Below are 21,913 nucleotides of genomic sequence, written 5' to 3' on the forward strand. Positions count from 1 at the left end.
TGTTCTCTGTGTGTGTATGTGTGTGTGAAGATGGGGAATGCGTAAGATGCCATGACTGACAGCAGATTGTTGGCAACAAAATAAAATGTCAGAGCAGTATCAACTGGTCGAATGGGTCACATGACTACTATTGCACTCGCTCTCTCTCTCTCTCTCTCTCCCCTTCCTTCTTTCACAATATAAAACTACATGCATGAAGCAATCATGAAAGTTTTTACTGAATTCATAGTGTGACACATAAAAAAAGATTGGATTCACATGATTCATTTCTCATGCATCAATATATGCATGTATAAATGAATACAAAAGTATATGAGTGTTTGTGAATGTGTGTATGTGTTGTCAGTCTCATGGTGTGTATGCCATCAAAGCTCAACTTCTAAGAGTTCTACATTCCAACAAAATACAAACTTTCACATTCTGTCCAACACTGAAAATAAAGCAAACTCTGCTTCAGTGTAAGGAAAATTATAGACATTTACTGGGAAACGTCAAAGCTTCCAACTGCTTTTCTGTTTGTGTTTTTCCTCCACTCTGTTTAACTTCTTAAATGAAAATGCGGGTAATTAAATATAGAACAAATATGCATACATTGCAGTTTGGTTTATAAAACAAACCTCTTAGCTTGCAATAACCTTCTCAATATGATCCCTATTCTAAGAAGTGACTTCAGTGATCAAAGTTACCTTCCTGTTCTTCAGATAAATTTATCAATGCTACCAGGCCCTGCTTTTGTGAGAAGGTGATGGCATGTGAACTCCGCTTCACCACGGTATTAGTTTATTAATTTGTGCTCCAGTTATTAAGTCTGGACTGGATATCCACTTTCCAAGAACAACTGACAGGCTGAGAACAGGCCGACGCTTTGTTGGGTGCCACGTGGAAAGAGACCACAGTTATCTTTTCCTTCGTCCTTCACACTCTTTCTCTCCCTTCGACATCTGCGTGGAGGAAAACCACAGTGTGAAGTGCTTTCTTCCTCAATACCTCTTGGATCATCTCTTGGATCATATAATCATCTGTTCATAGTAAGAGATAGAGGGGACAGTGAGAGAGAGAGAAATGCCTGATCAATCAACTGACCCACTAATGAATGCATTTGAGAGAGACGGACACAGATTTGTTTCCTCTTGGCTCGTCACTTTGATCAACAAACCAGTGCACAAATCTGAGACAGCAAGAGAGAGAACATAACTCAGGTTTGGCAGTCATACAGGATAAGTGGGGAGGAATAAAAAAAAAAGAAAAAAGGAAAGAGGCTGGACACTGACCACTTAAACTGTGACCTTGGAGAATACACTGACATCTCTCTCCTCTCCATCTACAACAGAAAATACACATTTAGAAAACACCCCTTTCAATGCAGGACCCTTTGACATGTCTTTGGTGCCACAACCTGTCAAACATTACAATGGAGATAAAAAATCGAAAACAACAAAAAACAACAACCAATACTGACATTGTATCACTATTCTACTCAAAAGGTACACACACAGAAACAAGTGAAAGAGAAAATACCCAGTCCTGGACCCTATGAATAAATATATGTGAAATCAAGTTAAAGTAAATTGAAATCTCTGGCCCAGGAATGTCCATAAAAAATGTGTACAGCAGAAACCAGAAATAACAGATCTGAAGAGTAGGTTTAAGTTGGGGGCCAACAGAAAGAACAGAAGGAAAGAGAAACAAGAAAAAGGACCGAGACAAGAAAGAAGAGACAAAAGTTGTGACAATCACATGAATGACGACAAAATATGTGGACAGCAATCAGCAACGCAGACTGAAAAACTTGTACGCTAGGTGAAAGCATATTGTGCAGCCAGACAGAAACAAAATTTGTAACCACATCAATCACACATCAATCAATCAAACTTAATAAACAAACGAAAAAAAAAAACCCCATTAAAAATAATATTATTTTTAAAAAGAGAAAGAAAAACCGAAGAAATACATCAAATATCAACACTCCAAACGACTTTACAACCTTTTTAAAGTTACCAAACATCTGCGGGTCAAGTGGCATCATAATGTAATCCAGTTCCTGATACTTCAAACCACAATACAAACAGAAAACAGAAAAGCATGACCAAAGTGACACCATCATCCACAACACTGGTCAAAACTGACACAGCTGCTCTTTACAACCCACTGTTACCACAAATCAGTCGCAAACCCAAGCTGAATTCACTCTGCAAAAGATGATTAAAAAAAAAAACCCACAAAAAACCAACATTTCAATGTAATAGAACACAGTCTTACTGCCCAAAACTGAGTCTCAAATTCACAAACATTCATCTTTCCAGTTAGAAAGTAAAGTTCAATTCACACTGCAAAGAAGGGGGAGGGGACGGGATGGGGGGGGGGGGGCATCAACATTTTAAAAACAATATGACACAGCCCATTCCAAGTCCATCAACAACCCTCCACTCTGTTACCTCACACAGCTGGGAAAAGTTATATAAAAAGAAGCCACTTATGTATACATGAACATAATGAGAAGACAAGCAGAGTTCAGAAAATTGGAAGAAAATCAGGTGTATATAAGCACACAGTTGCTAAAAAGAAAAAGAAAAAAACATTAGAAAACCTATTCCATGCAGAGACACAAGAACATACTTTATTCCCCCCCCCCCCCCCGCCCCCCCCCCCCCAAAAAAAAAAATTCATCATTGGAACATCATTAGAAGAGGTATTTGTTCCAAGTATTTGCCTTCAACCACCGGAACATGTAGAGCTTAGAAACTGCCACCTTATAAATATATAAACCCTGTCAAAACATTCATGTTATTTCTTTTTTCGTACAAGTACTGTTTCTGACTAGCATATGCTTTTGGTGTGTGTGTGTGTGTGTGTGTGTGTGTGATATAAAGAAAAAGTTTTTGATGCACTTATACATACACACAAGCAAATGACAAAGAAAAACAAAAACAAAAAATAAAAAACAAAAAACCCCACCACCACCAAATTCAAAACCCCACAAACACTGACACAAGAAAAGAAAAAAACAATAACAAAACAAAGATGCCAAAAATGTATCAAAAAGAAAAAAGACAACATTATTTAACTAGGGAAAAACACATGCACATCATCTACTAAACATGAATTGATGATTACATCCTGACAGCTAACAATCAATTCTTTAGAAATAAGTATGACTCCACTCATGGAACATTGAGTTTAAATGATACTCCATCCACAACACATTTTTCCTTTCTTTTCTTTATATATATATAAAGGATACAATATATATATATATATATATATGATTGTCAGTCGTGTCCGACTATGACCATCAAAACAGCAGAGGAGGCAACTGCTGTTCTGACTATTTGGGCTAGAATTTGATTATAGTGGGGAGTGTCTTGCCCAAGTACATCCCCACTCTCTCGGTCAAGAGGGTTTTAGGACAGTCAGCATTGGGATGGTTCCCAAAGGCCAACTAGCCCACAAGGCTGCAGCACTAAGAGCCAGTGCAATTTTGCCTCCTAGTTTGAGAGTCATAGTCCTTCACAAAAGACTAAGCTGTAAATGGTTTCCCATTGACTGGAGAAACAGGATAATACTGGCCCAAATGTAAACTTATGTCAATTTGTGATATAAGCCGAGTGTGTAATTTATTGAAAACTAACGGTTCATTCAGTTATTGAAAACTAACAGGTCAATCAGTTTTCAAACTATATCACATAACCACCTTCACATCACCCTCTCCTCTCACTGTCTTTCCACACATATACTGTGACCAGTTCTATGAAAATTAAGTAGTTTACTTTTTAGTTTACTGACTGTTCACAGTTCACATTTCCAAGTGAAGGGTTCCACCTCCAACTCCGTCCTCTCCCTGAAGGTCTGACTAGCACAGTGAGTTAATGCACAGGTCAGGTATCTATCTATCCACCTCCCACCTGTGACTAACACAGTGAGTTAATGCACAGGTCAGGTATCTATCTATCCACCTCCCACCTGTGACTAACACAGTGAGTTAATGCACAGGTCAGGTATCTATCTACCCACCTCCCACTTTCAGTCTGAAGGAGATGTCAAACCGTGCACACTGATCCACACATGGCTACACCATCTGCTCAGAAAAGAACAGATGCCTGATCTCAGCATGAATCAGATGCTCTGGTCTGGGTCACACCTTCCCCAGTAGAATGTATTTCTCTTTTTTGTCACAACAGATTTCTCTGTGCGAAATTCCGGCCGCTCTCCCCAAGGAGAGCGCGTCACTACACTGAGAGCGCCACCTTTTTTTTTTTTTCTGCGTGCAGTTTTATTTGTTTTTCTTATCGAAGTGGATTTTTCTATAGAATTTTGCCAGGGACAATCCTTTTGTTGCTGTGGGTTCTTTTACGTGCGCTAAGTGCATGCTGCACACAGGACCTCAATTTATTGTTTCATCCAAATGACTAGCGTCCTGACCACCACTGAAGGTCTAGTGGCGGGGGAGATAATACTGATGACTGAGCCGTGATTCGAACCAGCGCACAGATGTGGTGTAATGTATAATTATGGATCAGTGCACAGTTTGACACCTCCCTGAAAGAGACCATACACGCTGCCATGCTGAACAGGGTAAACAGTGTTGACAGCAAGCAATTCCTTGCATAGAGTAAAATAAAACGCAAGCTTTACATTTCTATGGCTCTGCGGTTTTCTTTGATTACAGAGTTCATTCTGATTAACATCAGTGATGCTTTCATTTGCTGGTGATCATTTCTGGTTTCCTCACCAAGTCCAGAGTATGCATCAGCCTGGACACATCATAGTAATGGCAGTGCGTTACAACACACACTCCTCAATGGTGCCAGTTTGCGGGTACTATTTTTCACCCTGGCACCAACACACAATAATCACTACCTCATGGCACGCGCATTCTCAAACACTTCACTTCAACCGTTCATTAAAACGGTTGACATTAACCACCATTAACAGCAAAATACAGGCACCTAACTAAAGGAAGCCATTGACACCAGTCACATGACCAACAACCTGGAATGTTGGGTAAAAACACACAGCCACATATCGACAGAATCCAACAGGTATTGCACACAATGAGCAAATTGTTTGAGAACATCCCTACAGGGTGAAACACAATGGAAACACAGTGTTGAAGAAATTGCAGTTGTTTTTTTTTTTTCTTTTGATTTGATTCTACTGCTGCTGACACGTAAAAAGCAAAAAATCACGTTGATTCATTTATTAAAACAGAACAGAAAAAATACAAAACCGCAACGCTACTTTGTCGTAAACCCCTCCACCTCCCCCGTTAAACAAATAAATCCCCACTGACCTAACTCTACTTATTGCAGCTGATATACTACTTTGCATTCAAAACATTATGCACAGGTCTGAGCTGTGTTATAAGAAACCCGAAACATAATAACTTCAGTATTTCAACAAGAAACAACATCCATAAAATTAAAAAAAAAAAAAAAAAAAGAAAAAAAACAGAAAAGAAAAAGCAACTGAAAATAAAAATATAATAAAACCAACTCGAACAATCATTCAACTGCATTTTCTTGATTAAAAAAAAAAAGTCACAAAACATCAACAATAAAAAAATAAAATCAAATCATACATAAATCAACACAGATGTTTATTAAGAAAAACACAAACAAGAAGCACCAGTCTGTATCAAATTCAGATAATACATCATAAACAACAATGTGTAACTAAAAAAAAAAGAAAAGAAAAAGAAATTGGATGCTTGCATGCACACTCACGTTCTTTGTATTTATGGGGTTTTTTTTTTGCTTTCTTTTTTGTTTCGTTTTCTTTTTTTTTTGCAGATAAGCAGAAGATTGCAGATGATCAAACAGTGCTGTGTGTGTATGTGTGTGTGTCTGCGTTTCGCGTACACGAGCCCAAGTGTTCGTGTGTACATATATGTAGGCAAGTATTCGCAAAAAACATACACATTGCAAAAGCATTAAATTTAGTAATTCTTTTTCCATTTCACTTATAAAAATAACACAAATTAGACATACAGAGCTGACATTACTTTAAGTTTTGAATGTAAAACAATCTACAGCATCACTGCAAATTTTGTTTAAAACATTGTCCAGGAAATTTCTTGGTATGAAACATCTCCATAATCACAAAGGCAAATGACAATAAATCATCAGTAACATTGTATACTCTACCCTGTTGACCGCAGAGCGCTGTCCAAAAAAGAAAAGTATCCAACATGAATGTGACCATATATCAAGACCAATAACTTGAATAAGGTCTTTTATTTAGCTATTTATTTATGTATTTATTTAACTCTTTCACCACCAAGTTTCTGTGTGAAAAACACTCCCCAGCTCCAGACATTTTACATACGATGCTCGCAGTCAAAGGCTTGGGTTCACGTCGAAACAATACAATGGATTTGTTCACTTCAAACTGGATCAGGGGGCAAAGGTTAGTCATTGTGGTTCTGTGACTAAGCCATTATTGTCGTTAGTAGGGGGCTTAGTAGGTGGTGTCCTAAGTACGTTAAATCAGAACAGGCACCACTGAACACCACCGAAGTGACTCAGCAGCAGTGCAGGGTCTCCTCTGGTGTGTGGCCTCCTGGCGACCTAACATCGATGACTCCCTGTGGACTGCCGACGCTGGAACTGCGACGGACGAACCCAGGTGTGGCCGTGTATGGGGGAATCTAAATGAGCGGCGTGGGAGTAATGCCACTGAAACGGTGCAGGTGATGGGGCAGCAAAAAAAAAAAGAAAAAAAAAGAAGAAAGGTTAGTCATTGTTCTACTGGTGGGAAACTGCCTGCTACTGTCAAGCTTTGTTACAATGTGAATGACCCCTCAAATGTCAACTAAAGTTGCCTATGGTGGTGTACTGTCGTGTTGCCTATCGCGGTGAATGAGTTAATGACGAACAAAATGAAATGTGGCACAGTTCTTGAAAGACGCTTTTTAACAGCAGTCATGCATTCCTCTTACACATGACCTTAAAACAGCTGACTGCTGGGGCTCTGTATATTATTTTCAGAATTTCTAAAACATTTGGAATCAGACAGGGACATGGGCTGCAAAGCAAAAATATCCAACAGAAAACTGGCTAAGTTATGTAAACTTGTGCAACATCGTTTTGACTATTTATCACATCTATATTAGAAGAAACAAATTATTCATGTCTTGTCTTTAAATATATGTATGTATGTATACACAAACATGATAAAAATTGAGAAATTCAATTTGTTCAAAGTTGGTTACAGAAATCTTTATCCACATCTAAAGAGTCCCAGATATAGTAAAACATTTTTATTATTTTTTTTATGTTATCACGTCTTTGTGAGCAAATATTGTCTTTTTTTTCTCATGGAATGTTCTGGAACCAATTTTCTTTTCTTGACTAAAAGTGTTAAGAGCATGTTTGTTTTTAATCATGAAGATACACAGCCAGTGCACATGATTTCATTTTCACAGGGTCTGAATGAGATGCGGGTTAGTGACTTGGACGTTTTAACATGATACTTATTGACTGACTGAGTGTTTTCACATTACTTTCTCTTTGGTGGTTTTCACAACTATGGGGTCATCAGCCCTCAAGCGGTCTCTGTGGTCAGCTGGGCTGTAAGCAGCCTGATTTGATTTGTACCTGTTCTGAACTATACCTGCCAGGAAGCTGCACATCTCTTAATCTACCTTCGTGAGTGCATTGATCACGGTGATACCAGAACCTTTCCAATATTACTGACATTTGGATTTCAAAACCACTTTCTTGCACTGCATGTTGTTATATGACAGACACTGCCACTAACATATTTCCAACAAAATCAGTCAAAACAAAAGATGCCATTATGATCAAGTGAAAAGTGATCATGTGGTTTTAACTATTGAATTGTGATTAAAATACATGTTCAATTTCTTGTATAATCCAACAGAAACGTACTCTGTGTCTCACTCTGCTCTTTGTTGGACTCCCTCACAACCTGAATCAAATCAATGGTATTCAACCGCTGTGATCAATTTTGATGTGTGAATTCTGCATATTGTACATAACTCAGAACACTTGAGTACATGATCTGCATGCCAAAGATAATGTGAATATATTCCACAAAAACATAATCATTAAATCTTATTTCAACTGTGAGCATGTCTGAAAATCAATATCTCCAATTCTTAAATATGCAATTATATCCTTTTAAAAATCACAATCATCAAATTTACTACGTCCTAAACAGGATAAATCAGCATAGCTGACCATGCATTCACACACACGAAATGTGCCAAATGTCATAAATAAAAAAAAATATATATACGCTACCCTGATTACATGTGACTGCAAGTTATGCAACAATCAATGTATACCTTTTTTTGGTTTTAATTGTGTGCGCTGTGCTTTACTCACACAAGTCATTCCCACTGTCACCAGTCTGACGTCACATCACATTTTTCTGTCTACCTGAGAGCAGCTTCTTCTTCTTCTGCGTTCACTCGTATGCACACGAGTGGGCTTTTACGTGTATGACCGTTTTTACCCTGCCATGTAGGCAGCCATACTCCGTTTTCCGGGGTGTGCATGCTGGGTATGTTCTTGTTTCCATAACCCACCGAACGCTGACATGGATTACAGGATCTTTAACATGCGTATTTGATCTTCTGCTTGCATATACACACGAAGGGGGTTCAGGTACTAGCAGGTCTGCACATATGTTGACCTGGGGAGATCGTAAAAATCTCCACCCTTTACCCACCAGGTGCCGTCACTGTGATTCGAACCCGGGACCCTCAGATTGACAGTCCAACGCTTTAACCACTCGGCTGTTGCGCCCGTCTGTGAGAGCAGCAACTTCAGCTTTCACTCAAACCTACAAGTGGGATTTTCCATGTATAACCATTTTAATCCCACCATGCAGACAGCCTTGCTTTGTTTTGGGGGCTGTGCATGCTGGGTTTGTTCTTCTTTCCAAAACTGCTGTGGATCATGGGTTCTTCAACACAGAAATTGGACCTTTGCAGGTGTGTACACACGAAGGGGTTCCAGCGCTGGCAGGCCTGCTCGTATCTTGACCCGGGAGAGAAGAAAGATCTCCACCCTTCACCCACCAGGTTCCAATACCAGGACTGAACCAAGGACCCTGAGACTGCAAGTCCAACATTTGAACCACTCGGCTATCAGGTGTCAGATAATAGTACGACAAAGGGAAACTTGTGAACACAAACACAGTCCTCCATCTTTATCCGCAAGGGAAAGCAACAGTCTCAACAAAACCAGACTATGACAAAGCACGAGCATTTCAGGGCAAATGATAATAATAATAATTATGATAATAATGATAATAAAGAGACCCCAAATAACAAAAAAGCAACAATATATATACCCTAACCCTAAAACATATTACCTATATGGCTTTTCTATGTATTCTGTGTGTGATTTTGAGCAATTTTTTCATCCTTAAATTTTGTTTTGTGATCTGGGGATGATAAATTAACTGGAAGGGTTAACATTCTCAGCACAGCCAAGTCTTATTTGCCTTAAGGTGCTTAATGGCTGAGTTAATACATCGTGCTGTGTTGTTTTGCAGGGCTTTTGTTTTGGGGTTTTTTTTGGTGGCAGTTTTGTGTTTGGCACAGTTGAATTTTTCATTTAGTTGGGCAGTCCTGATATGGCCTGGAGTGGGTCGTCTGAACTGTGTCTAATGTCAACCTGATGCACTGTGAAGTGAGCCAGTGAATGTGTGTGTGTGTGTGTGTGTGTGTGTGTGTGTGTGAGTGTGTGAGTGCACAAGCATGTCGTGGACTGTTGGGATCTGCATGACGTTAGACACAGACATTACACGGCGGTTTCTTTGAAGACCTTGTTTCGTGATGTCCCTCCGTGGGCGCTGATGGACTTCTTAAAAGAAGTGAACATTTTTAACCAGATTTGAAGGTTTTAAACTATGGAAATTTTTTTTTTAAACTTTGGAGTGGAAAGTTTGAAGTGGTGACTTGTTTTAATTGTTTGTTTTTACCCTTGTAGTAGTTATTAACGCGGCGATAGCCTTGAGATTGCCTTAGTGGTCAGCGAGGCTCTAAGCACCATAACTTCAATTTCATTTCAAGCATGTCGTGGGTGTGTGCACAAGTTCATTGAACACGACCCATTTTTAACATTTTCTTTGATTTCAATCATTTGCCTTCTGTGCATTTTTTTCCTTCCAACAATTTTAAAAAAAAAAAAAAAATTTATTCACTGCGTTTATTCAACTTCATTCTGGGCCAGTGCTTTCCACATGCCTGCAGCCTGACCAGCGCCTTGGGTCTATGTGTGGGTCTGCCATCCGCTCCCCTTTTTAGTTTTGACTCACTTGTGTAAACAAAGTGAGCCTATGTTTTAACCCGGTGTTCAGTTGTCTCTGTGTGTGTGTGTGTGTGTGTGTGTGTCCGTGTGTCTGTGTGTCCATGGTAAACTTTAACATTGACATTTTCTCTGCAAATTTGTCAGTTGACACCAAATTTGGCATAAAAATAGGAAAAATTCAGTTCTTTCCAGTCATCTTGTTTAAAACAATATTGCACCTCTGGGATGGGCACAAAAAAATAAAAAAAGAAGTCTAATTATATGCAAACTGCATTTACTGTTATATTTATATTTTTTGTATTCTCTGAACTTGGCACTTTGACCTCTTATTCTGACCCAACAACAAGAGGAGTCATTATTATCATTTTTTGTTCAAACAGGAACTTCTTTTGCTAAGCATGGAATTTTTATTTATTTTGCAAACATTTTGGTGCAGTTGTAAAAAAGGGAAATTACTCTGTAATTAATGCTAGGGGACTTAATTTATCACAAGTGAGTCTTGAAGGCCTTGCCTCTCTTGTTATCTTTTTAAAGCAGACATTATGTAGAATACATAAATCAGTCTGCATGCTTTTCCACCCTGAAAGTAAAATGAAACATACTGCTGACATGCCCTGGTCCTTCGCCAACAGACAGCGCTCCAAAACTCCTCCAGTCTGGGTGTGTTCAGTTACACAAACTCAATAAAATGTTATATCACTAAAACATAAGGTGCAACACAAGCATTTTCAAATACAATAACAATGAAACAAAAACAAGAAATAAAAGTATCATCACGAACAATACTTTAAAAAAAAACACTGGAAAAGAACCTACCAAAAATTAAACAGACAAAAATCTCTTCAGAATTTGTAAAACAATTTTTTAAAATAATAAAAACTAAGATTAAAAAAAAAATTGTGATCACCAGAAGAACACAATGAAGTCCTTGTTCAGAAAATAAGTACAATGCTGTTTTACAAATACAAAAATATACAAGTCTGCAAAAGAAACAGCAACTGCACAATATCACCGGCATTGAGGCCAATCCTTTGTTTCTTCTTCACAAAGCTGAAGCTACACTACACTGAAGTAAAAAAAAAAAAAAAAATCATAAAAAAAATATCACTCTTTCTCAACCTCTGACTAAGGAATGTCAACTGACTTGGAAAAGCTTTGTGAGCCAACGTTTGATCAAGATAACCCACAACTGGTGTTAGACTCCCCCCTCAACACATCAGAAACACACACACAAATCTGTTTTCTAATTAAGAACTAAGAAGCACACAGAGTGAAAGAAAACCCTACCTCTATCAGGAAAGAGAAAGACTAGGAACATTTTGTATCACTACAGTCATCAGCCATGTTGCTGACAGACGACACAGCACAGACGGTTGAGGGTGGGGGGGGGGGGGGGGGGGGGGCACAGAGCCGGCGACCGACTGCAAAGTGAGACGGGGGGGCCCAGCAGTTACTGCCCCACGATGACGGCGCTTGTCCGGACGCTGAGGTACAGGAACCCCCGCACCACAAACAGAAAGCCCAGCACAAAGGCCCCTGCACACAGCACGGCACAGCAATTCTTCACTGATCTCTGCTGCAAGTCCTTCACTGCTGTTTGACACAGTGGTACTGTTCTTAGATTTACACACCACCACAACAGCCCTTCATTACTGTTTGACACAGTGTTACTGTTCTTAGATTTACACACCACCACAACAGCCCTTCATTACTGTTTGACACAGTGTTACTGTTCTTAGATTTACACACCACCACAACAGCCCTTCATTACTGTTTGACACAGTGTTACTGTTCTTAGATTTACACACCACCACAACAGCCCTTCATTACTATTTGATACAGTGTTACTGTTCTTAGATTTACACACCACCACAACAGCCCTTCATTACTATTTGACACAGTGTTACTGTTCTTAGATTTACACACCACCACAACAGCCCTTCATTACTATTTGATACAGTGTTACTGTTCTTAGATTTACACACCACCACAACAGCCCTTCATTACTATTTGATACAGTGTTACTGTTCTTAGATTTACACACCACCACAACAGCCCTTCATTACTGTTTGATACAGTGTTACTGTTCTTAGATTTACACAACACCACAACAGCCCTTCATTACTGTTTGACACAGTGTTACTGTTCTTAGATTTACACACCACCACAACAGCCCTTCATTACTATTTGATACAGTGGTACTGTTCTTAGATTTAAAAACCACCACAACAGCCCTTCATTACTATTTGATACAGTGTTACTGTTCTTAGATTTACACACCACCACAACAGCCCTTCATTACTATTTGATACAGTGTTACTGTTCTTAGATTTACACAACACCACAACAGCCCTTCATTACTATTTCACACAGTGGTACTGTTCTTAGATTTAAACACCACCACAACAGCCCTTCATTACTATTTGACACAGTGTTACTGTTCTTAGATTTATACACCACCACAACAGCCCTTCATTACTGTTTGACACAGTGTTACTGTTCTTAGATTTACACACCACCATAACAGCCCTTCATTACTATTTGACACAGTGTTACTGTTCTTAGATTTACACACCACCACAACAGCCCTTCATTACTATTTGACACAGTGTTACTGTTCTTAGATTTACACAACACCACAACAGCCCTTCATTACTATTTGATACAGTGTTACTACTGTGTTTACTGACAGATGACTACACAGCGATCTGATGCTGATCACCTGAAAAACCTGCCGTTCACAAAGTACAATTACTGTTTCAGTTTCAAGGTGGTATCAAAGCGTGTGGAATGAACAATAAAAGCTATACATGCTTTGGAGAAAGAGCAATTGCCTGACCTGTGCATAAAGTCAATGCGCTGGTCAGGCCAGGAAAGCCTACCAAGAAAGCACAGAAAATGGACAAGCAATGAAGTGTGACAGGGTTCACAAACAGACCCAAACTGATCACAACTGCAAAGTATAAAGGAGGAGGCCACCTCACCAAGCCATCAGCATACTGCAGTGTTCACACCGTACTCACCGATCCAGGCCACGTAGATCCCTCCATGTGTGTAGGCCGCTTCATATGTGCCAACCTGCCAACACCCACAGAAACAGCCTTTAGTGGGCAACCTCACTGGACTATCAACCATCAACTGTAACAAGGGCAGATCAATCAAATCATGCTGTTTACAGCCTGGCTGACTACTAAGGGGCCATTCAAGGGCTGACTACCTGTCACTTCTTAAAACCAGTCACAGAGAAAGCCAAAGTAAAGGGCTGTGACCAGTTAATCTATTGAACATTATCACCTGAGCAAAAAACAAAGCAAAAAAAGTTATTCTCCATTTCATTGATAATCAAACAAATATCATTAAGGGGGAAAAAGTCATGTGACCTGCAGGCCATTATGGTTTTTAAGGATAACTGAAAGCAGTCAGTGTGAAACAGATTAACATACATCATCATCACAAGGTACAGAAAAAGCTGAAACCGCAGTCCATACTGCTGTACTCCAACACACAATACAATCACAAGATGTGTGTGTGTGTCCATATATTCTGATATTCTATATGCCTGAAATGGCATTCTGTAAGACTAACTCAATTTCATACACATTTAAATGAACTAGGCCATGGAACTGAAAATCTGACACCATCTCTCTTTAACTGTATCCGTATATTTACATACTTTTGGTATATCAAGTGTGGTTTTTTTGGCACACACGTGTACTCACACACACGATGCACCCGCTTACACACACACTTACAAGTGAACATCAACACAACATTCACAAATGCATCCACACTAGAGTACAACAACAGTCATGCTCCCCTCCCCTCCACCTCCCAAACAAAAATCTCTCACACTCACAGTCTCTCTCTCTCTCTCTCACCCATATATCACATCCATCCATCCAACCACCCCTACACATACAAACCAACACAGCACACTGCATCAAAACAGTCAAGACAAACTCCGCACAGTGACACACACATACACATGCACACGCATGTGCAAGCACACACGCACACACATACACATACACACTCACATGCACACCCACAAACACACACCCACACCCACACAAAGCCCTTAATGTCAACGGTTAATAACGTACAGTCACTCCGATGCCAGCACAGATGAACAACAGGCCGAAGGTGAGGAGAAGAATGCCTCTTCGCCGAGCATAGTTGGTGCCCACAGAGGTCCTACACACAAAACATCAAATAATAATAATAATATACAGTGCTTAGTGCCCCTCAAGCGGAGTGATGGCCTAGAGGTAACGCGTCTGCCTAGGAAGCGAGAGAATCTGAGCGCGCTGGTTTGAATCACGGCTCAGCCGCCGATATTTTCTCCCCCTCCACTAGACCTTGAGTGGTGGTCTGGGCGCAAGTCATTCGGATGAGACGATAAACCGAGGTCCCGTGTGCAGATTGCACTTAGTGCACGTAAAAGAACCCATGGCAACAAAAGGGTTGTTCCTGGCAAAATTCTGAAGAAAAATCCACTTCGACAGGAAAAACAAATAAAACTGCACGCAGGAAAAAATACAAAAAAAAGGGTGGCGCTGTGGAGTAGCGACACGCTCTCCCTGGGGAGAGCCCAAATTTCACACTGAGAAATCTGTTGTGATAAAAAAGAAATACAAATACAAATTATATGGCGTCAACTCTCCATATAATGGACTTCAAGTGCCTCACGTGAAACAATACATACACAATGCTGCATAATTCCACAAAACAGTGCATGAAGACATAGAAAACAAAACATCTACAGACATCAAGATAATACTACAAACTGCAAATAAGAAAAATTACACCAGAATGACACAAAATATGCCTTACCCATGCACACACACACATACACACACACACACACACACTTGCATACTGAAACTTCACATGTACATGCACACACAGAGTACAGCAGCCAGCCACCCACCCACAATCACACACCCACACACACACACATGATAATAGCCCAGCTACCCACAGGGTCAATGTCAGGGCTGATCACCCATCTATTATCAAATCCAGTGCAAGAGAAACCAAAACGATGTTAAATGATCAACAGAAAATAATGTTATAAATACCATCTCAACTACATCTTCTTCAGTCCATGTAAGATTTTTAAATTAAGTTAAAATTATTTGTTTTCTTCAGGAATAACAAAAAGAGTGCCTGGATAAACATGCAAGACTGAGTGGTCTATGTTAAGATCATGTGTGTGCGTGGGTGGGAGAGAGAGAGAGAGAAAGAGAGAGAGAGAGAGAGAGAGTGTGTGCGTGTGTGTGTGTGTGTGTGTGTGTGAACATTTTTATTTTCTGATGGTGTATCGACTGATTATACAACAATAGTTTTTTCTTTCTTTTCTTTATTTTTTTTTCAACATCAAGTCACCTACAAAGAAAAGAGAAAGCAGATCTGACATTAAAAATACAAACCCAAAAACCACATTAATGGATATGTGTGTGTGTGTGTGTGTGTGTTCATTCGTTCTTTAGTTTAGCGTCTTTTCACTATCAGTGATATCAGACGATTGTGTGTGTGTGCGTGTGTGCATGTGCCTTTGCAAATTATATGTGCATGTGTGTGTATGTGTACACACTCCTATGTGTGCTTGCACAAACACACACACACACAGCGGCAGACAAACAACAGGCAATGAGATACAGAAATACATCACCGTGATGAGAAATACATCACCGTGATGAGAAATACATCACCGTGATGAGAAATACATCACCGTGATGAGAAATACATCACCATGATCACTTACACTTTTCTGCAGTGGGGACATCTGGCAAGAACGGTCACTCCCACATTGAACTGAAACAAATAAAATGGTCATGTCAACAAATAAGTAAGACCTGTATAACATATTTTTAAAGCGTTGCATTGTGTTAACTGTGTGTTATATTTGTGTGTGTGAGCATGTGTGCGTGCATGCGTGCGTGTGTGTGACTGTGTGTGTGTGTGTGTGTGTGTGTGTGTGTGTGTGTGTGTGTGCATGTGTGCATGTGTGTCTGTGCACTTTTGTTGTGCATGCGCTGTGCTATAGGGAAAGACAACACTTTAAAAAAAAAAAAAGGAACACCTCAAAATAAAAGACATTATGTTTGGTTTATGACAATAAACATTTTGACTTTGATGTATGTCAAAGTCTTTGATGCTCTGTGTTTCAGACAGTTAGGAGGGTGGGAATGAGGGGTGGGGGTAGGCATCCAAGGGCATCAGCACGCCTGTCTGTTTCCTTGCTGTCAATGTGAAACAGGCAGAGAACTAGGGCAGTGAGATACATGGCATACAAAAATAAAAATCAGTCCTGAAATTGCTCAATTGCGGTCGGTTGGGCAATTGATGTCATTTGTCACGATTATACCGCATTAACATTATTCCTTTTAATCTAAATAACACTGAAAATATACGTGACAATGAAAGATTCATACTGGTTGGAACATTCAAGTGTCAACATGAACAAAATAAGTTCAATAAGGAAAAGACATTCAACATCATGTTACATTTAAAAAAAACCCAAAAAAACTCTCTCTCATAACATTCTATGAAACGTTCATAAACTTCAGACCGTCTAGTTTTAGAATATTTCTTCTCTCCTTATACAGCACAAAACAAAACAAAAATTTCTAACAATTTTTGTTGTTGTGAACTATTTTGCTGTTATTTCAGAACAGACACCACAAAACAGGTATCGGTGAACTCTTCAATCATTAATCGACATTTTCATTCTCTTGATTTTGTTTAGTCAATGAAAATGCAATTCAGCTATACTATATTTCTGTTATAATGTATAATTAAAAGGCTAAATATGGAAACCAATTTCTCTTGAATTGTTTCACAGTTTTCAACAGGGAGCTGAGAAAAGAGGAAACAAAATGATCACTGACAGTTACTGCCCTTGACAAAAACCAGCCTTTGATACTTTCTTACTGCCTTTCACAAATCCAAAACACATAACCATCAACAAAAAAGAAACAAGAGAGGCAAGGCCTTCAAGACTCACTTGTGATACACTTTAAAAAAAAATCCAAGCTTTTTATGTATTGAGTATAATTTCAAAATGTAATGTTTAAGATGAGAAAGATCAGTTTAAAGCAAATTAAGTCCCCTAGCATTATTTACAGAGTAATTTCCCTTTTTTACTATCTGCACCAAACCCCCGTTTGCAAAAATAAATAAAACTTCCATGCTTAGCAAAAGAAGTTCCCATTTGAACACAAAATGATAATAATGACTGCTCTTGTTGTTGGGTCAGAATATCAGATCAAAGTGCCAAGTTTAGATAATACAAAAAAATATAAATATAACAGTAAATGCAGTTTGCATATAATTAGGCTTTATTTTTTATTTTTTTGTGCCCATCCCAGAGGTGCAATATTGTTTTAAACAAGATGAATGGAAAGAACTGAATTTTTCCTATTTTATGGCTAATTTGGTGTCAACTGACAAAGTATTTGCAGAGAAAATGTCAATGTTAAAGTTTACCACGGACACACAGACACACACACAGACAACCGAACACCGGGTTAAAACATAGATTCACTTTGTTTACACAAGTGAGTCTAAAAATGATGAGAAAAAGAAAAGAAAAAGAATCAAACGCATTCTATGTTAAATGACAATATTTCACAACAACAATGAAACATTCACATAACCCACTCCTCTAGTCCAGTTTACAGCTGTGTGAATTACACTCCTTAGAACAGGGACAACAAAATAAAGTTGAGATTTCAATTTGGCGTAAACTCAGAGACAACTTACGATGAAAACCTGGTGACAGTAAGCACAAGTGACGCGTCGGGATTCTGGAGACCGAATCAGAGTTTGTGGCGATCCCACGCTGATGATACGACGGCTGAAACACAATTGTATTGTAAATTTGTAACATTTTTTGTCAAAACAGATTTTTTTTGTGCTGAAATCTGGGCTGCTCTCCTTCCTCCAATCCCTCCTTTTTTTTTCTGTCTGCCAGTTTACCTGTTTCACATTCTAAATTCTTTCCACACAATTTTGCCAGTAACAAACCCTTTGTTGTCACACATTTGTCTAATATCACATTTTGTGAATAGACTTAATATTTACGACACTTTAACACATGTTGCCACACATTTGCATAATATTAAATTTTGTGAACAGACTTAATATTAAAGACAATCTAACACAGTACACATTCATCTGATAAAAAAATCTGTGAAAAGACGTTAAAGTTAAGCATATACTATTGTGAACAGACATTAAAATCAAACATAACATTGCACACGTTTGTCTAATCTTACATTCTGTAAACAGACATCAAAGTGAAATTGAGCGCTGCACACATTTGTCTAATACCACATTTTAAAACAAAAAAATGTTCATAATAAAAGAAATGAACGAAAACTCATAAATTTAACACAATCTCCTTTGGATTCCCCACATGGAATTCGACTCAAGGACATTATCATACAAGTGTCCTGAGGCCGCTTAACCCAGTACTGTCTTAATACAAAAACAAAGTTAAAGGAAAAAAATCTATTCAAAAAATCAAAAGAACCCCCCCCCCCCCCCCCAAACCACCAATATGGAAATCTTTTTGATATAGAAATACTCCCATCCATGTCATAACGAAAGAAATGAACAAAAATTCATCTACTGCACACAACACAATCTCTCTTTTCTCACATGGAATCGAACACAAGGACAACATGACAGTGCTAAGCACTGAAGCATCCAATCAGCAGTGTGCGTACCAGTTGGTTCGTGGGCAGGCGATGCGCTGGGCGGTGCTTCGGCACACCAACAGACAGTTGCAGGGACAGCGGACGTATCGCTTGCCAGGAGGCGGAGCTTTGATCGGCTGCAACCAATCAACATTCACTTTCTGTTTACAGACTTGTTCATCATTCATCAATTGTTGTTTTCATCAATCATTCATTCTTTTCTGACAGACTTGTTCATTAAATCACCAATGTCGTTTTCATCAAACATTCATTCTCTGCTGACAGACTTGTTGAAGTTGTTCATTAATCATCAATGTTGTTTCCTATAATCATTCAGAAATCTCTGCAAACAGACTTGTTTATCAATCATCAATGTGGTTGTTTTTTTTATCAATCATTCATTGTCTCTTGTTTATCAGTCACCACTGTCGTCTGTCAAAGATTTTGTTTCTGGACTAACTTGCCTGCTCCTTTAGTACTGTAACTTAGTTAACTGGAATCATCTGGCATGGCAGTCTGGTCATACAATCAAGAATGCATTTAAGACATGCTGACAAAAAATGAAAATATGCTAAATTCATAAGAAAGGTTGATTTTGTTACACAAATAATGACACTTACTGCTCTTGCAAATATTTTTCCAACAATTCTGGGAATTTATTTCAACGTTCTGTCTGTATGATTATGATAACAATAGATTTGGTTACGTAAAGCCCATTCTCTCTTCATTATTTTTCAGACCTGCAACTGACAGAAATGCACCAGCTGCCGTGGCAGAGTGGTTAGAATCACAGACTGACAAATTAGATGCAGGTTCAAACTTCATGAAAGGCATTTCATAGTTTATCTTTTTTTTTATATTCAAAAACAACAACAACAGTAGCACAGTTCCATGCCTCAACTGCTGAGCCATGAGGTAAAAGTACAGTAAAAAGTTGAGAGAAAAAAACAACAACCCCCCCCCTCCCCAAAACATGCCAAGGAATCCATGCCACATGGAAGAGATAATCTCAAATCACACACAGACACACACATACCCTCACCCTTTCCCCTACCAACACACATACACACTAACACACACACACACCCCAACCCTGCCCCCACACTCCTCCTTACAGCCTGTACCCACCGTAGCCTCCTGACAGACAGAGCACTTGACGACATGCAGGTGTTGTTTGCCCTCAATGTTGATCATGGCCTGACACACCCGGCAGTTGATCATGGGGATGCCCCCCTGTGGGGTGGGTGTGTAAGGGGGAGGCAACTCATCTGGCCCAATGGGGGGCACCGTCACCTCAGCTCCTGGCGACCCTGTTAATGTCGTCCAACATTTGGATAAAAACAAGAAAGAAGTTGCCAATTTAACTCTTTCGCCACCATAGGCAACTTTTGTTGACAAGAGAGTTCACCACCATTGGCGACTTTTGCTGACACTGAGGGTTTATATTAACTGTAACAAAGCTCGACAGCTGTGGCCAACTTTACTGCTCAATAGGAAATTGACTAACCTCCCCTGTTGACAAATCCACAGAGTCGTTTTGACACCAAATGAAATATGTAACTGAGAGCACTGAGTCTGTAACATTTCGCGCTGCAGAGCATTTTTCACACAGAAAGTTGGCAGCAAAAAAGTTAAGCTCATCGGATCAAACCCACCAGTTACAAATGAATAACAAAGATACAGTTATAGCCAACTGTAGTGATCATTTCCATTTCAAAACTTGCAAAAGCTAAACTACATTGTACATTAAACTATTGCATATATGTGTTGTTTCGTGTGAGGCACTCAGAGCCTATTTTAAATGGAGTTTGTGCCATATAGGGTACTGTATGCTGTAAACTACAGGTAATACTATCAACAGCCAGTGATGATTCCAATTTTCTGTCAGATACATCAAAATTTATCTCTCTGCAAGTGTACATATATACTGATGTGTTCACACACTGTGTGGTACCATCGCCCCATCTATTCCTACCACTGGTTCCAATCCAGGATGGAGTCTGTGCTGCATGAAGACTGAAAACTCCAAAAGTCCAAATATGATATTGTATTTCTGTGCCTATTATTTTTTCTTGTGTTCTTTCCATGTTACGTGTATGTTTTTTTTTAATTATCTTTTTTTTCTTATCTTGTGTTTGCTAGACTGAATAAGTTTTTCACTTTGTAAAGGCAGGAAAAAAATAGGCCACTGAAATTTACCCTTTCTCCCTTCTAAAGTTTTCACTTCAATATAATCTTTATTTCCCTGTACATCGGATTCATATCAATTCAGGCCATGTCCTGGTTGATAAATAACCACACCACTGCATGTATTACTCTGTTACACTGATTTTCAAATGCAGTTCAAAATGTTGAATGATTTGTTTTTACTTACCAACCCCGGATAATGATTTTGTTCCAATTTGGAAATAAAAAATGAAATTTTCTAACTAAAATTACGTCTAAATAACATACTTACCACGACCCAACTAGTGCAGACTCCGGCAGGGGTCTGACATTCCTGTCCTGTGCAAACTACTATCCGCTTATGTGGAGAAAACGAAAGTAACTACTGCTGATAACCTCCTGGAAGTAGGTAACCTCCCTTTTGTCCCGCTGGCTAGCACCTCTTTTTCCGGCAGCCATCATGACTCCTGTTCCTATGCTCTTCATACGGCTAAGTTTTTTTTTGTATTTTCTGTCTGTCTGTCGATTCTCTGGCATTCTTGTTTTTTTGTCAAATTATGTCTCCAACCAGGTCACATAATTATGTAGCTCGATTGGGCGATCGCACTAAAATTCCGTAGTTACTTTCGTTTTCTCCGCATAGGCGGATAGTAGTTTGCACAGGACAGGAATGTCAGACCCCTGCCGGAGTCTGCACTAGTTGGGTCACGGTAAGTATGTGTAATAAAAAACTGTGTCAGAAGAACAAAGTAAAAATGT

At 39.1% G+C, this 21,913-nt stretch overlaps 1 protein-coding gene across 1 annotated transcript in view; it reads right to left on the reverse strand.

The window, feature by feature from the left end:
- Positions 1-9,539: 9,539 nt before the first annotated feature.
- LOC143285483 (type 2 phosphatidylinositol 4,5-bisphosphate 4-phosphatase-like) overlaps positions 9,540-21,913 on the reverse strand; it is a 13,942-nt gene continuing 1,568 nt past the window's right edge. Inside the window, exons 2-8 of the mRNA XM_076592804.1 lie at positions 20,117-20,298; positions 19,019-19,125; positions 18,051-18,144; positions 16,051-16,100; positions 14,387-14,477; positions 13,307-13,361; positions 9,540-11,819 (exon numbers count right to left, since the gene is read on the reverse strand). Of these exons, the coding sequence (XP_076448919.1) occupies positions 11,734-11,819; positions 13,307-13,361; positions 14,387-14,477; positions 16,051-16,100; positions 18,051-18,144; positions 19,019-19,125; positions 20,117-20,298 (665 nt within the window). The 3' untranslated portion in view covers positions 9,540-11,733. The remainder of the gene's footprint in view (positions 11,820-13,306; positions 13,362-14,386; positions 14,478-16,050; positions 16,101-18,050; positions 18,145-19,018; positions 19,126-20,116; positions 20,299-21,913) is intronic.

The sequence above is a fragment of the Babylonia areolata genome, chromosome 9 (genome assembly GCF_041734735.1).
Source record: "Babylonia areolata isolate BAREFJ2019XMU chromosome 9, ASM4173473v1, whole genome shotgun sequence".
NCBI classification, from domain to species: Eukaryota; Metazoa; Mollusca; class Gastropoda; order Neogastropoda; family Buccinidae; genus Babylonia; species Babylonia areolata.